This window comes from Mchenga conophoros, linkage group LG19, assembly GCF_057382185.1.
Source record: "Mchenga conophoros isolate Kocher_MC1m ecotype Shallow Benthic linkage group LG19, M_conophoros_male_GT1.1, whole genome shotgun sequence".
NCBI lineage: Eukaryota > Metazoa > Chordata > Actinopteri > Cichliformes > Cichlidae > Mchenga > Mchenga conophoros.
In genome coordinates this window covers 938,810-955,663 of record NC_140544.1, presented here as the reverse complement: position 1 = coordinate 955,663, position 16,854 = coordinate 938,810, and the positions used below count along the sequence as shown (strand labels likewise).

Sequence of the window (16,854 nt, the reverse complement as noted above, 5' to 3'; positions counted from 1 at the left end):
TTAGATCTGGGGCCAATGAATGGAAGCCAATACAGGATAAATTACATTAGTCCAGCCAAGAAGTAATAAATGCATGAACTAGTTTTTCAGCGTAACTCTGAGACAGGATATTTCTAATGTGCATGAAAAATGAAGGGTGGCCTATGTTTTCCAGTCCAACCGATCAACTACTGTAGCTCAAATTGCTGAGAAATGACACTGATTATTATAGAAAGGTGTCAGAATACACAGTCCATTGCAGTTTGCTGTGTTTGGGGCTGCATAGTTGCAGACCCATGCCCATGCTGACCCCTGTCCACTAACAATGTTCACACGAGCATCAGAACTGTACCCCTAACTAATGGAAGAAGGTAGCCTGGTGTGATTAATCATGTTTCCTTTTACATTGCATGGATGGCCGGGTGCGTGTGTTGCTTACCTGGGGAACACCTGACAGCTGAAGAAGACAAGCCAGCAGTGGCAGTGTGATACTCTGGGCAATGTTTGGGGAGACCTTGGGTCCTGCTAAGCATTGTTGCAGACCATGCACACCATTTCATTGGACTGGGACCTAGACAATATTAGGCAGGTGATCATAATGGTATGCCTGATCACTGTATATTTTAAGATAAAGACCCAGCAATAATAGAGTGAAACCTAATGCCAAGTATGTATCTGTTTAAAAACCACATTTCTAAGATTTGTAGGGATTTTTAGGAAGGCTTATGAACTAGATAAGTATGGAGAGAGAACAGGGAGAGACCAGAGAGACATGGGGACACAAATCACTTCCACAGGAGACACCGGTGATGAGACAAAGACAAGAATGGGACAGACTGGGCACGGAAGAGAATCAAGAACTTAAAATATAAATGAAAAAACTATGGACTACTAAACTCAAAACTAACTGATACATAGCTTTAATGTAAGTATTTCTTAAATTACCCAGGACCAAAACACTGAGTAGCTCCGTAATTACCCTGAGTGTGTGAAGACTTCCCATTTACATGTACAAAATGTAAACTATTCAATAGATTTGCTTCAAATCTCTGTACTAAAGTATTGTGGTCAGTGGTAATGAATGCTGCATTGAGGCAGCACACGCACAGAGGTGAGTCCTCTGTCAGTGGCCATAAGAAGATGAGTCCTCTTCAGTACCACTGTTTCTGTACCCTGATCATAAACCGTTCCTCTCATTCTTTAGTATAGGAGAATCATATACATATTTTGAGCTGCAACACTGAACTGAAGCCAGTTTTGCCAGTTTTGTGTTTGCTTCTTTTGTCTGATCCCCAGGACCCAGCACTACCTGCCAAGAGGATTCCTGTGCCAACATGGGCATTTGCATTCAACAGTGGGAGAACTACACCTGCGACTGCTCCATGACTTCATACACCGGCACACAATGCAATGACCGTGAGTAATATCTAATGTCACATTCATACAATATCACTTTTTTGTGACCAGTGAGTGACAAATGTGAGATTCAAGAAAAAAATTAAAATGGAGAACATTCAATGTGTTGACTGCATATTAATACACATGTTGCAAGTCAGCTTTATATTCTTAGAAATATGTAGCCTATACACTAAATATTAATTTAGCTGAACCTTAGTGGTGGTGAGTGGCACTGATGTATGCTTAGTATTAAGTCTTCTATGGATTCCAATTACAAAGAAAAATCATGGACAAAAATGAAGGATTTAACATTGTGTGGACATGTTTCTTTGTTTACCGGCTTGCGTGTGTGCTTGATGTGCAGCAAGATATTAAGCAAAATTATTTGGGAAGACATTTCCACAACAAGCTCTGTGAAATTGCTGAACAGTGTCTGTGTGGATGTGAGACACAAAGAACAATTTCCAAGCTGCTGGGAAAAGCTGAGTAGAGCAAACTCCTAGTCTTGTAGTTGTGTTCACAAGTGGTGAATAGATGAAAGAGTCGGTTGTAAAAAAAAACTCATTCAGTCTCTGAAGAGGATGTTCTTTCCCAATACATTCATCCGTGGTGCTAAACCAAAATAATGTAACTCCAGTGCTGCTAGGGTACAGAACAAAACTGTCAAACACACTAGTGCATCTGACCGTGCCAGCAAACACGCTAACATATCAGTATGAAACCAAATAGTCTGCTGCTAATTCTCTTATTAATCTTAAAACAGATTAGTGGGGGGGTCACGTGACGTCAATGGCGGAGTAGCTGTGTTTCTCGCCCGCTCCCGCAGCTTGACATTTGTTTAGGCCTTTATATGTCTTATTTGGTTAAAGTCTCTGTTTATTTCGACTTTTAAACTTCGTACGATGCCAAGCACCCAGAAGAAGCTCAACCTTGGGTCGAAACCGGGCAAATCCGGAGGAAATCACCCTCCGCTCAGCGATCATGCCGTAGCGGTTATGGCGGAGGCCCAGTCGCTCCCACTTCTCGACCGAATGGACGTCGACAAATTGGTGGAGAGGATATCGGCGGAGGTGCTGAGGGCGCTGGAGGCCTCCTTTGAGAAGAAGATTGATCCAGTTCTGAAAAGACTGGAAACATGCGCAGCTAACATTTCTGCATTGGATGTTAAAATGAAGGAGGCAGAGGCACGTATATCAACGCAGGAAGATGTTACAGCGGGATATGGCGCCAAGATTTCTGAAGTGGAGCTCAAGCTGGAGGCCGCTTTGGATAAGATTGATGACTTGGAGAACAGGAGCTGACGGTGTAACATACGTGTTATTGGGCTACCCGAAGGCAGTGAAGGTACCAACCCTGTGTCTTTTTTCAAAACGTGGTTACCGGAGTTGGTGGCTGTGAGTTTCAAGGGCGGCGCTGTTAAAATCGATCGCTGCCACCGGGTGCTTGCACGCCTCCCTTCCAGTGCCCAGCGACCCCGCGCGGTCATCATAAAGCTCCACAACTTCCAGGATAAAGCACGGATCATGCAAGCGGCTACGAGGAAGCAGTCCTTATTTCATAATGGCATTCCTATTATGATATTCGAGGACTTCTCCGCCGCTGTTCTGAAGAAACGCCAGGGATTCTACCACATCAAACAACGCCTCAGGGAGATGGGTGTCCCCTTCGCTATGATGTACCCGGCTGTCCTTAGGATCAAGATCGATGGCCAGGAGAAATCTTTTAGATCTCCAGAAGCAGTCTCAGCTTACCTGGATAACGTACCTCAAGGGGCGGGGCCGCGCTCATCCTCGGTGGCTCCAGTGGACTGTTGATCTGTGCTCCTGTCCCATACGTGAGGCATTCGCCAATCCCTCGTCTCCTCCTCCTTTTTTTTTTTTTTTTTTTCCTTCCTTCCCTGTTTATTATTATTGTTATTTTTTCTGTTTGGTTTCTTTTTTTCTTTTCGGGTCTGTGCGGAGATAATAACCCCATACACATAGACTATTTTATTTAGCCATTTATAATCCGAATCCTTGTTTTAGCTGCGGGCGGGCAACTGTTTCACGTTACTGATTAAGAAAAGACTCGTACTCTGGTCCAGCATCTTTCTATGTCCAAGTTGGAAAGTTTGCTTGCGCCCCCTGCTGGGCGTTGGAGACCTTTGTCTGACCTCCATACTCACTGGTTTCTTGACGGTTCTGTTTCTTGTAAATAGTTTTTTGTTAATTGTTAGCAAAGCAGGACGTTTGTTTTTCTATGTGTATTTTACTTGCCACTGGTGTTGTAGAGCAGTGTTTGGGAGCCCTACATATCAGCTATGCTTTGGTCACCTGAGCGTGGTTCCATGCTTATTTAAAATGTTGTATGATAAGTGATAATTCAATGTTAAATGTTTGTTCCTGGAATGTAGGAGGTATACATAACCCTGTTAAACGGAAAAAAAATATTGAGCTTTCTTAAGAGGGAGAATGTACATGTTGCCTTGTTGCAAGAAACTCACCTGTCTCCTCAGGAGCATCTAAAACTGAAACGTGATTGGGTCGGTCAAGTTTTTAGTTCCTCCTTTACGAGTAAGAGCCGCGGTGTAGCCGTTTTAATACATAAACACCTACCACTGACAGTTGACCAAACAATTTGTGATAAGTCTGGTAGATATGTTTCCTTAAAAGGCACCCTAGGTGGTCAGGCGGTGTCATTTCTGAATATTTACTTTCCACCAGTACAGTCTAACGACTTTATTGCTCATACTTTCTCTTCCTTTTCTGATTGGGTTTGTGATAATTCTGTGATAGCCGGTGATTTTAACTGTTATTTTTCTACAACTAAGGACAGATCCCCTCCTAAACAAATTCAAATGTCTACAAGGGCCAAAGCACTTTTAGATACTTGTAACGAACTTGATCTGGTTGATACCTGGCGGACTCTTCATCCTAACGATAAAGAATTTACTTTTTTTTCCGGTGTTCATAGAACAAGTAGTAGAATCGATCGTTTTCACCCCCAAGCGATCACTGGGAAACATTTTGAGATGTACAATAGGCGATATTATTATATCAGATCATGCGCCGGTTTTTGTTCAGCTAAGCGATATAAATCCTGTCCCTCGGTCTCATACCTGGAGATTTGACAATTTTTTGATTCACGACCCAAAATTCGAAACATTTTTAAATGATCAGCTTGAACATTTTTTAAAGGTTAATGCAACCCCTGAAGTTTCTCCAGGCCTGCTTTGGGACACCCTGAAGGCTTACACCCGTGGACTGATTATATCATATTCAGCAGGCCTGAAGCGGAAAAATCAGATGGAACAACGGAAATTGGAACTGGATTTGCACGAACTGCAAGCTAAACATAATGAATCACCTTCAGAGCAATTAAGGAATGAAATTCAGGTGGTTAAAACAGCTTTGGAGGCACTATTAACAAGAAAGGCTGAGAAATCTCTTTTCTTCATGGCAGAGGTTGTATGAGTTTGCTAATAAACCTAACCGCTATCTGGCCAATCTTCTTCATAATAAGGGTGCTGGTTGTAATATCCCATGTGTTAGAGACTCATCTGGTTTACCTAAATATGACAATTTAATTATTAATGATACTTTTAAAACTTTTTATAAGCAGTTATATACCTCCCAGTTTAAATCAACATTGGAACAAGGTATGCATCACTTCTTCTTAGGACTAAATTTACCTAAAGTTACTGAAATCCAAAGGGATGATTTATGTAAACCTATAACGCAAAGTGAAATTTTGAAAGTTATTCAGATGCTTCCAAATAACAAAGCCCCGGGTCCAGACGGGTTCACGGGGGAATTCTTTAAGAAATTTAGTAAGATTCTGACTTCCCCACTGTATAAGATGCTTCTGTCCTCTTTTGAGGCAGGCACTCTCCCCCCCTCCTTAATGGAGGCTAATATTTCGCTAATTCTGAAGAAGGGGAAACCTCCAGAAGAATGCGCCTCCTATAGGCCTATATCTGTTTTAAATCTTGATTTGAAGATACTTGCTAAAGTCCTGGCTGTACGTCTTGAGCCAATACTACCTTCGATCGTTGAGAATGATCAAACTGGTTTTATACGGGGGCGGTATTCCACACATAGCGTGAGGCGCCTACTTAACATTATTCAGCACTCATCTTTGTTCAACCCTGAGGCTCTAGTCATCTCACTTGACGCTGAAAAGGCCTTTGACCGTCTGGAATGGCCGTTTCTTCTTTTCACACTTCAAGAATTTGGTTTAGGTGACAACTTCGTTAAATGGATCCAGATCCTTTATACTTCCCCTCTTTCGGCAGTGATTACCAATGGTTATAGGTCAGACAATTTCAGTATTGAACGTGGCAGTCGACGGGGCTGTCCGCTGAGCCCTTTGTTATTCTCCTGCTCACTCAATTCCTAGATTAGTTGCGTTAATTTCCCAATACAGCTCCTTCTCAGGCTACAAGATCAATTTTTCTAAAAGTGAGGCTATGCCCCTCTCTGTTCTAAATGAGGTTGATCCAAACATTTCTCAGCCTTTTCGTTGGTCTCCCTCCGGTTTCACTTATTTAGGGGTAAAGATTTCACCGAATCTAAAAGAAATGTATAGTCTGAACTACACCCCTTTAATTCAGACCATCAATCGCGATTTGGGTAGGTGGTGCAGCCTCCCTCTGTCTCTCTTAGGTCGTATTCATCTGGTCAAGATGAATATCCTCCCTCGCCTCTTGTATTTATTCCAGATGTTACCGCTTGCTCTGTCAAAAAGGTTTTGTCAAAATTAAATGGTTCAATTATTTCTTTTATATGGCGTAAGAAAAGACCTAGGCTGAGATACAGTTTTCTGTGTTTGCCTGTTCAGAAAGGTGGTCTTGCCGCTCCCTCCTTCCCACAATACCTCTTGGCTGCACAGTTTAAATTTCTTACAGAATGGTTTATGGACGATCCGGATTCCATTTACCTCAGCGCTGAGTCCACTTCTTTAAAGGGTATCCGTTGCGGAACCTGCTATATATTTCCTCAGGTAAAGCCACAGTTCTAACACAAGATAATATGGTGCTAAAGAATATGCTCGTTATTTGGCGCAAAGTCAGGCGCCTGGAAGGATATTTTAATTGTTTCTCCCTTCTTACTCCTATTCATGAAAACCCTGACTTCTTACCTGGTCTTCGGGCTGGTTTTGAGGAATGGTCTCAAAAAGGGATTAATACAGTGGGTGATCTTGTTCATGAGAACTCTCTTCTTACTTTTAATCAACTGAAAAGCAAGTTTGGTCTGACCAATAAGGATTTTTTGAAGTACTTTCAGGTAAAGCACTATATTACTTCTAAATCGAAGGATTTTAATGGAGGGTTTGGTCTTTCCCCTATAGAATCACTCATGGTAAAAACTACCCAACTAAAATGTATCACTAAAAAGATTTATAACATTCTGTCTGATCTTAGAATGGATGACTCTAACAAAATCAAGGGCCAATGGGAATCAGACGTAGGCGCTATAGATGCTGAAGCTTGGGATGAGTTGTGTTGTCGTCCTTTTAAAGCCTTGGCATCTAATTCTATTTGGGAAAGGCAGTTTAAACTTATAAATAGGCTTTATATTACACCCGAGAAGAGACACATAATGTTTCCAGCTTTGCCTAATCTCTGTAACAAATGTCAGTCTGCTGTTGGTTCCTTTTTTCATTGTCTGTGGAGCTGCCCTGTTATTCTACAGTTTTGGAGATCACTCATAGATAAGCTATGTACTATATTTAATTGCCGACTGCATCTGGGTCCAAGGACTTGCCTGTTAGGACTGAACGATGAGCTACCTGCAAAGATCTCCTTCACATACTGCTACACTACGCTCGAAAGTGCATTATGGTACTGTGGATTTCTGATAAGGCCCCATCTGTCAACCAGTGGCTACAGTCTGTGATATGTATCATGCCAATGGAAGCCTTCTCTACAGCACTTAAGGACAAACCTTTCCTTTTCTATCGCATATGGGACCCTTTTTTGGCCCACTTGAACACTCCTTCTGCTCAGAGGTTGAAATCGGGCTTACGGGATTTAACCTGGCAACAAAGGGACGATTGTTAACCTTTTTCATTGTTTATGAATATTGCTGTTGGCTTTCTCTTTCTGCCTCCCACGTCCTGCTATACATGTAGATGCATCTTTGTCCTGTGTGTGTATATGCTGGTCACTGCTGTTTCCCTGCTTTGCAATTAAAAGTTCAAAAAAAACAAAACAGAAAAAAAACAGATTAGTGTGTTTACAATTGAAGTGTTCTCTCAAGTTTTATCATAAACATTTTGTATTTTTGTATGTCTCATATAAGCTTGTTCACAAAAATGCATTTTACAAGAAAAACCTCACTCAGGCCAGCAGGAGTCACTGTATGGAGCACTGAAATCCAAAGCATCTCTCCATGAGAGATCAAATTAGATGAACTGAGTTGCATTGAGTTAAAAAACGATAAAATTCAGAGTGGCAAAAGAACCATAGTTAGCTTCACGATAGTGTTTGGCTGTCACATACACTTTTTTGTCTTCTCAAAGAGGTTGTTTAGGTGCTCTCTTTATTTGTCCAATATAACCTTGAGCACAGGGGCATTTGAGCTTGTCGACTGTGATGTTGTGCTGCAGTTTATGAACTGTCTAACAGGAAACTTCTTACCACTGTGTGGAAAAGTAAAAAAACACATAGTAATAGTAGTAAATATACAGTTTTGTTATGTGCATGCATTTGTCACATCTGTAGTTTTGCTTCAGATGATTCAGCCATTAGAATCTGCCATTGTCTTTTAACTATATCCTTAAGTTGCTGATCATTATGGTTAAATTCAGTGATGAAGGTTATTCTTTTTGTTTTTTGAATTGAGTTTCTTTTTTCAGTACTTCAGCTCTTGATTATATTAAAGTGTAGTTGTAAGTTTTGTCAGTTGTGTAAGAGTGGCACTTTCCTTTTTAAATCTTGAATATCCTTAACCTGGTTTTAAATTCCTCTTCCAGAAGTTTGAGCAATTTCTCCTAAGGTGGAAGAACTTCCCCATCTTGGATGCTTGCTTGTCAGGAAAAGTATTGCATAGTTTTTTTATAGGTTTGTGCTAAGTTAAAGTAGTGCTGAGTCATTACTACTATTCTATGCCTTTTCAAGGTGGTAACATTGTATAAAATCCCACGATTTTATCATTTCATCTGAAACAGGGCTCGTTGAACTATTCAAAAATGTACTGGTTAAGGGAGGGCAATGAGTATACAATAACTTTGTTTTATAATTTTTTTACTACAACATTCTGATGTCAGCTTTTGCTTTTATTACAATATGTTCTCATAATCAGTTTTTAAAGATCATTTATGCTCTTCTCTGAGCCCTTGGTATTTCTCCAGCTTCTCGTGTTCCTTCTTCCTGATATTGCTGTCATTCGGAACCGCTACATCGATCACTACGGCCGTCTTCTTCTGTTTGTCTACCACCACTATGTCCGGTTGGTTAGCCACCACCATTTTGTCCGTCTGTATCTGGAAGTCCCACAGGATCTTAGCTCGGTCATTCTCCACCACCCTTTGGGGCATCTCCCATTTTGACCTCGGGACTTCCAGGTTATACTCGGCACAGATGTTCCTGTACACTATGCCGGCCACTTGGTTATGGCGTTCCATGTATGCCTTGCCTGCTAGCATCTTGCACCCTGCTGTTATGTGCTGGATTGTCTCTGGGGCATCTTTACACAGCCTGCACCTGGGGTCTTGCCTGGTGTGATAGACCCCAGCCTCTATGGATCTTGTACTCAGAGCTTGTTCTTGTGCTGCCATGATTAGTGCCTCTGTGCTGTCTTTCAGTCCAGCTTTGTCCAGCCACTGGTAGGATTTCTGGATATCAGCCACCTCCTCTATCTGCCGGTGGTACATACCGTGCAGGGGCCTGTCCTTCCATGATGGTTCCTCGTCTCCCTCCTCTTTCTTGGGTTTCTGCTGCCTGAGGTATTCACTGAGCACTCGGTCAGTTGGGGCCATGTTCCCAATGTATTCTTGGATGTTCGTTGTCTCATCCTGGACTGTGGTGCTGACACTCACCAGTCCCCGGCCCCCTTCCTTCCGCTTAGCGTACAGCCTCAGGGTGCTGGACTTGGGGTGAAACCCTCCATGCATGGTAAGGAGCTTTCTTGTCTTTATGTCAGTGGTTTCTATCTCCTCCTTTGGCCAGCTTATTACCCCAGCAGGGTACCTGATCACGGGCAGGGCGTACGTGTTGATGGCCCGGATCTTGTTCTTACCATTCAGCTGACTCCTCAGGACTTGCCTGACCCTCTGCAGGTACTTGGTGGTTGCAGCTTTTCTAGCGGCCTCTTCATGGTTCCCATTCGCCTGCGGGATCCCCAAGTACTTGTAACTGTCCTCTATGTCTGCAATGTTGCCTTCTGGTAGTTCAATCCCCTCAGTTCTGACTACCTTCCCTCTCTTTGTTATCATCTAACTACATTTATCCAGTCCAAACAACATTTTGATGTCATTGCTGTATATCCTGGTGGTGTGGATCAGTGAATCGATGTCTTGTTCACTCTTGGCATACAGCTTGAGGTGGCTGACAACAATTTCATTCCTCAGTCGGTTTCCGTAGCCAGTCTTGTCAATGATCTCACTGAGAGGATTCAGGCCAGTGCAGGCCTATGCAGAACAGCAGTGGCGACCAGTGTTCCCTCTAATGTTTCATGTGTCTGAGCGAACACACAAACTCCCTGAGCGTCCCTTGGACCACTGTGAGCGACAGCAGACGTGTGCACTGTGGTCACGCCAGCATCAAATCCATCCAAGTTACATGTTTATTAAAATAATCAAATTACAGCATTTACATTTCTGTTAGACTACTTTTAATTAACTGCTTTAGCCCACTTACAATGAAAATTAAAAACAATCTTGTTCATCACCTGTGTAGCATGTTAACACTATTGGAAGTAAAAATAACTTGAACTCCAATTTTGAAAACACAACTTTCTTTTTTCTTTTCATAAAGCTCTGACTTGTATTGTGAGTCTGTGGTCTGGGAGAGAGTCTGTAACTCTGTCTGCAAAATACAGTAAATAATGACCAATGTTGGGCAGTTAATGATATAGTTACGTCTTCAAAAAAGTAACTGAGTTATGCATACAAAGTGTTTTGCAGCTGTTTACCTAAAAATGCAGCCAAGGCGTTTTTTAAATAAACAAACTATTTACAGAACAATCAGCTGTTCTGCATCAAATCTGATGCCACACAAATTATTTGTGACACTCCAAAAAATAATTTCTGTCCACTATGAGATGAAGGAGAACAACAGCCTGATACCTGCAGGCCTGACAGCAGCAGATGTGTCACTGCTGTAACACCTGTAACACTCAGCAGGCGCCTCAACAGTCGACACACACAACAAAACTGTTGACTAGACTACACACTAACTACACACTAACTACACAAGATTTGTGCGAAACGTCTGAAATCTCTCACAATATCTCAAAACACCGCCGTCACTCCTAAAACTTCCCCCTCCCTTAACAACTAAATGCCATGTTGCCATATCATGTTTTGATTGGTCGACATGGTACATTTTTCCACCAATAGGAAAGGCTGAGGGAGGGGGGCTGTTTTTGCTCACAGGCTTTCGAGCGTTTTCCTTATAAAACGCCGTTTTTACCGTTTCTTCCTGCAGTAACTATAAACAACGACAGTATTCAGGAAGAAAAACAAACATTGCAGATATTTTATCATAACTCTGGTTTTACGTGGCCGATCAACACAATTTAAAAACTGGTATAAAGTCCACACTTTTCCCGTCAGTTGTTCCGTCTGTCCTGCTCACATCTCCAATGGTTGTACACGTTGTCATTAACGTGGCTTCACTCCACATCAGCACCGGTGTCGGCACATATTTACTTTAATTTCAATTCAGGTTAGAATTTTTTTGTGTGCAGATTTTCTCTGCGCAGAGACCGTGCCATCAGGGCGCAATTGTGCACGTGCGCAGCTTAGACGGAACATTGGTGGGGACAGAGCATCTGTTTGGTAGATCCCGCACTTGATGGTCACTTGTGCTATTGGCTTGAAGTTGGCCTCTAGTGTGGTCTAGTCACCCCCACCCGAGATTGGGTACCTAACCCCAAGTGCAATAGAAGAAGGATCATTGAATGCGGGAGGAACTGACCTGAAAGACAGAATCATGGCAAAGCTTGAAACCTGGATCCTCCGCTGCCTCCTTATCCTCCAGTTACCATGACTACGTGAAGTACCCTCAGAAGATCTACTAGATGATGTGAATGCAGCACTACGGACGCCGCCACCATTACCGAGATTAACAAGCTGATCTACACCACGGCAGCAGTGATCAGATCAAGGTCAGGGATCAGAGCTGCAGAAAGGTGCAACAAAGAAGGTGCCTAAGAACTACAGCAAACTGTCCATACCTGAGGCCTTGAGAACTGCCAAGCAAAGACTCACAGCCTTGGCCAGCTGCTTGAAGAGGTACACGAGAGCGATAAAAGGCAGGAGAATAAACTAGCTGTTCTCCACAGAACCGGCCAAAATGTACTCTCAGTGGCAGGGGAACAATGTGAGAACGGCACCGCCAAGGCTGGAGATGGTGCAATACTGGAAGACCATAACAGCAATTCTCAGTGGGGAAGGTAACAGTGGTCCCAGTGGTAATTGGAGCACTACGTGCAGAGACTCCCAAGCTAGGCGAGTGGCTCCAGCAGATCCCAGGAACAACGTCAGAGATCTCTGTCCAGAACAGCGCAGAACTAGGAACAGCTAAGATACTGTGCAGGACCCTCAAGCTCTATATGAACCGGACCATTTAAGCATAGAATCCCAGACCTCCCCTGCTATCTCCTCCAGCTTATCCGAGGCTTAGGGTCAGGGTTAACGACCCAGAGACCCTCTACTCACCCATCAGGTACTTTTTTTTTGCAATTTATATAATTACTATGCACTTAGTACTCTAAGTTGTTTTATTATGTATGTTGTATTCTTGTACAGCACTTTGGTCAACGCTCCTGTTGTAATTAAATGTGCTATATAAATAATTTAACTATTAAACTATTAAACTTAATGCAGACATATTATTAAAATCTGGGCTATAATGGTTGGATTGATGTATAGCAACTTGAAATGCTCCCAAAAACGGCACTACAGCATGTAAAAATATAAAGTAAGCTCTGGCGGACTTGGTTCTATGGTAGGTCTTAAAGGGTTAAATGGCTAAATTAGCTCCTCAACATGTCCTGAAGTTCTCCAGAGGCCTGGTAACAAACTAATCATGTGATTCAGGTGTGTTGACCCAAGGTGAGATCTAAAACCTGCAGGGACACCGGCCCTCGTGGACTGAGATTGCCCACCCCTGGGTTAGGGGATGAAGACAGGATAATTCTACCAACATACCAACTAACTATACCAATAAATATCTCGTTAGCAGGGCCACTGCCTACTTACAGCATTATCGTATTTTATTTAGGTTCATTATTGCCACACGAAGAATAATAGAAAACATTAATGCAAGGACTTGTTGCTATCTTTCTGTTTGCTGAGTGACTTGCTGAGCCACCACAGCCTCCTGGAGTTAGCTGTGTATCCTGCACCCCATGTGTATCCTGTGTCACTTGAGCCCAAGCATGAGCCTGTGCCACCTGAGTGGCTGGTGGACCAAGTCAGTGTGCCTGTTGTTTCTTGAGCGTGAGGGTACCGTGCTGTCTGAGCCTGAGGGTATCCACATCTTTTGCTCTAACCAGCCCCGAGCTACGTCACTGGAGGATCCTAGTCACTGTCATCGGCCCTCAGCCAAGAAATCTGAGGTGTCCTGTCATCTCCACCACCTCCAGAGGAGTCTGCTGATGTGTGCCTTCAGGAGAATCTTATCTCTAAGAGAGGAGAGGTCAGGAGAATTAACCAGCTGTTCTCCACTGAACTGTCCAAGGTGTACTCTCAGTGGCAGGGGAACAATATGAGAACAGCATCACCAAGGCTGGAGACGGTGCAATACTGGAAGAGCATATGGAAGAAGGATGCAACCCATAACAGCCATGCTCAGTGGCTAGTGGATCTAAGAGCAGACCAACTTCATTGGACAGGCTCCAGTAACCATCAAAGTGACAGACATCCAAGAAAGAGTCTCAAGCATGAGAAATTGAACAGCACCAGGCCCTGACATGATTCATGTACTCTATGAGCAGCTCAAATGAACCAGCTGCTAATGGATGAGACACACCCAGAATGGATTATGGAAGGATCCAGAGGGGGGGGCCTGTCCCAACCAACTGCTGGCCAGCAACCTGCCTCATACCACAACATGGAAGCTGCTTTCAGGAATCATAGTGGCTAAGGTGAACAGAAAAAGGGCTCAGCACATGAGTGGGGGACATAAAGGAATGGGCAGGAACACCAGAGGGGCAAAATACAACCACTTCTTTGCACGCTTTGAGGTGAAGGGGCCAGAGGCAGCCGTGGCTAAGCTTCATGGTGCAGGAATATGAGGTGAGGCGCACACTGAGGGGATGGAACCCCAGGAAGGCTGCCAGTCCAGATGGGGTGAAGGGAAGGGTCCTAAAAAATGTGCAGACCAGCTGGCTGGGGTCTTCACTAAGATGCTTCACTGTCCCAGTCCTGCATCCCGCCGTGCCTAAAGCCGGCCACAATCGTCCCACTGCCTAAGCAGACAAACATTAGCAGCCTCAACGACCAGCTGCTCTAAGACCCGTTATAATGAAGCGTTTCGAGAAACTGGTCCGGCGTCACATCATGTCCTGCCTGCCACCAACACTCGACCCGCTCAAGTTCGCATACAGAGCTAACAGATCAGCTGACGACGCCATTGTTACAACGCTCCACACCACCATCTCTCACCTGGAACAACAGGGCGTTACGCCAAGCTGCTCTTTGCTGACTTTGCTGACTGCCTTCAATACGATGCTCCTGGACAGACTAATAGTAAAACCGCTGGATATCGGACTTCCTTCTACCACCTGCAGCTGGAGCAGAGACTTCCTGTCAGATCGTGTACAGAGAGTTAGAGTGGGCCCTCATCTTTCCTCAGTGTTTCCTTAACACCGGCTCTCCACAAGGCTGTGTAGTGAGTCCCCTACTGTACACTCTGTACACACATGACTGTGTCAGTACCCACTGGTGGGGCTCATCTCTGGGGGAGATGAGACGCCATACAGAGCTGAGGTTAAAAGGCTGACAGATTGGTGTGCAGTCAACAAGCTGGACCTCAATACCAACAAGACAAAAGAGCTGGTAGTCGACTTCAGAAGGAGGAAGTCTGAGCTGCAGCCCGTCAGCATTAACAGGGAGTGTGCGGAAAGGGTGTCCAGTTCCAGGTTCCTTGGTGTGCACATAGACACAGACCTCCAATGGAGCTCAAACACCTCGGCTGTTTTAAAGAAGGCCCAGCAGAGTCTCCATGTTGTATTCTCTCTCAAGGTATCCTACAAATTACTTTCTCTGGGACTGCTTGACACCGCTTTTAGTCTGTATTTTTTCTGCAATGCGTCGGAATGATTCAGAGTCTACAGTGGAAATCGGCAACATTTCCTTGGTGATATAGCCAGCAAAGAGCTTCCTCAGTTCAGCAACACTAAGACCTGTTGCTCTTTAGTCTGTTTTCACCTGTTTAGCATGTTTGTCCAGTATAAGTGGATGTGGTAGCCGCAGTGGTTATGTCAGTGGGTTTCTCTGTGAATTTCACATTCCCGTGGCAGTGTGCTCAGATTTGAAGTGGAATTTTTCACTGTAGAAAGAACTTTTCTTCCCACAAGGAGTGAACAGCGGACGCTAATGTTTTTGTCACTTTTTCCACAATGAAACACAAATTAATGTCAGCACTTCCCAGCTTTAAATGCTGCATGGCCGTACTCTCTCCCACACTCCATATTATCAGTTGTTGATATTACACACATGTCTGTTGCTACCACAGATGTCACATGCTGCTACGTCATTGTCATGAGACACTCTCACAAACAAAATCATGGTTTAATAATGCAGTAACAGCGTGCTTATGGGAAAGTAGTAATCTAATTACAGTAATCTAATTACTTTTTTGCAATAGTAATCCCTTGCTTTACTCGTTACTTGAAAAAAGTAATCAGATTACAGTAACATGTTACTTAACACGTTACTGCCCATCTCTGGTGCCAAGTATGGCCTGGAAGTCTTGAGGTCAAAATGGGAGACGCCCCTAGGGTGGTCGAGACTGACAGAGCTAAGACCCTGTGGGACTTTCAGATACAGACGGACAAATTCGTGACGGCTACCCAACCAGACTTAGTAGTGAATGTGGCACTACAGTAGAATAATTTATTACTTTGCATAGAGAAATGGAGCAGAATAAAGTCAAAATTTCAAGAATAAACTTGAAATACTATTTTGAGGAAAATTCAAGACTAAAGTTGAAATAATATTTTAAGAATAAAGTTGAACGGTGGAGATTAAAGCTGTTGTTTCACATTAAACAATAGTGTAGATAAGTTGTTGAAGACATGGTGCCTCTGCTCAGAAGTAAAAACTTGGAACTTGGAAGAGTTGTGCAAAATGAAATAGTTATCAATGGATTCAAGGATATTGATGGTTACACGCTTAAAGAGGGTATATGCTGCATCACAAGACACAATAAGGCAGCTGATCAAGTTGTTTCACTAACTCATCAACACCAAGCATTCTGTAAAGTTGGTATGAGGCAGTTGGTTGACTTAAAACCAAAACTGTAATCTTGACATTTATTCTCAAAATTGTTTTGTTTTTTTTTTTTAACTTTTTTTCTCAGAATAGTATAGTTTAATCTTGAAGTTTCAACTTTATTCTCAACATGATCAAAACTTATTTTTCTTGATGTGACCCTATATTCTATCATAACTTTCAGATTAGCATCTACGGTATGAAAATATCTGAATGTAAAATGTTTAATCAGCTGTTTTGCCAAGTCTCTGCATTCATTTTTCATATTTTAATCCTGCCGTAGATATCGACAGCTAACCATGTAATACAGTTCAAGCCTTTAATTCAACTGTTTTTTTTTTTAATTTTATTTTAATATCATTTTTGAAAAATCATGTGTGTGGCTTGAACCGTTGTTTGATTTATACAGTAGATGTGTGGTTCTCTGCTGGTGCAAACATATGCTTTATTGAATGCTGGACAATGCAGGACATTAAACCGTATTCAATGCATTTAAAATGAGCTCAGTCTTAAACATATGCAGCAGTTATATTAATCCATTTGAAACTCATGGGGAACGTTTTTCTAATGAATACCTGTTTTTATTTTAATATGTTTTTTGCAGTACTTTTGCGATTTTCCAATAATGCAGTTTCATGTGTAGTGAGGTACATTCATTGTGTTTTGGTTTTGAGACATTCCTCCACCATTTGTCATTTTGGGCTAATAGTAAATAATTTTTGGTGACACCCTGGTTTGTAATATATAGCATATAGAAGTACAATGCCTCTGTAATTTTTTAACCTATGTTACTTTTTATGGTAGGTTGTAAGTATTTCTGACATTATTTGCAGA

At 42.7% G+C, this 16,854-nt stretch overlaps 1 protein-coding gene across 1 annotated transcript in view; it reads left to right on the top strand.

The window, feature by feature from the left end:
* Positions 1–16,854, top strand: part of nrxn3a (neurexin 3a) — a gene marked incomplete at its 5' end in the record, with an annotated part of 165,925 nt that overhangs the window by 105,069 nt on the left and 44,002 nt on the right. The window contains one exon of the mRNA XM_085258204.1: positions 1,276–1,395. Within this exon, the coding sequence (XP_085114330.1) occupies positions 1,276–1,395 (120 nt within the window). The remainder of the gene's footprint in view (positions 1–1,275; positions 1,396–16,854) is intronic.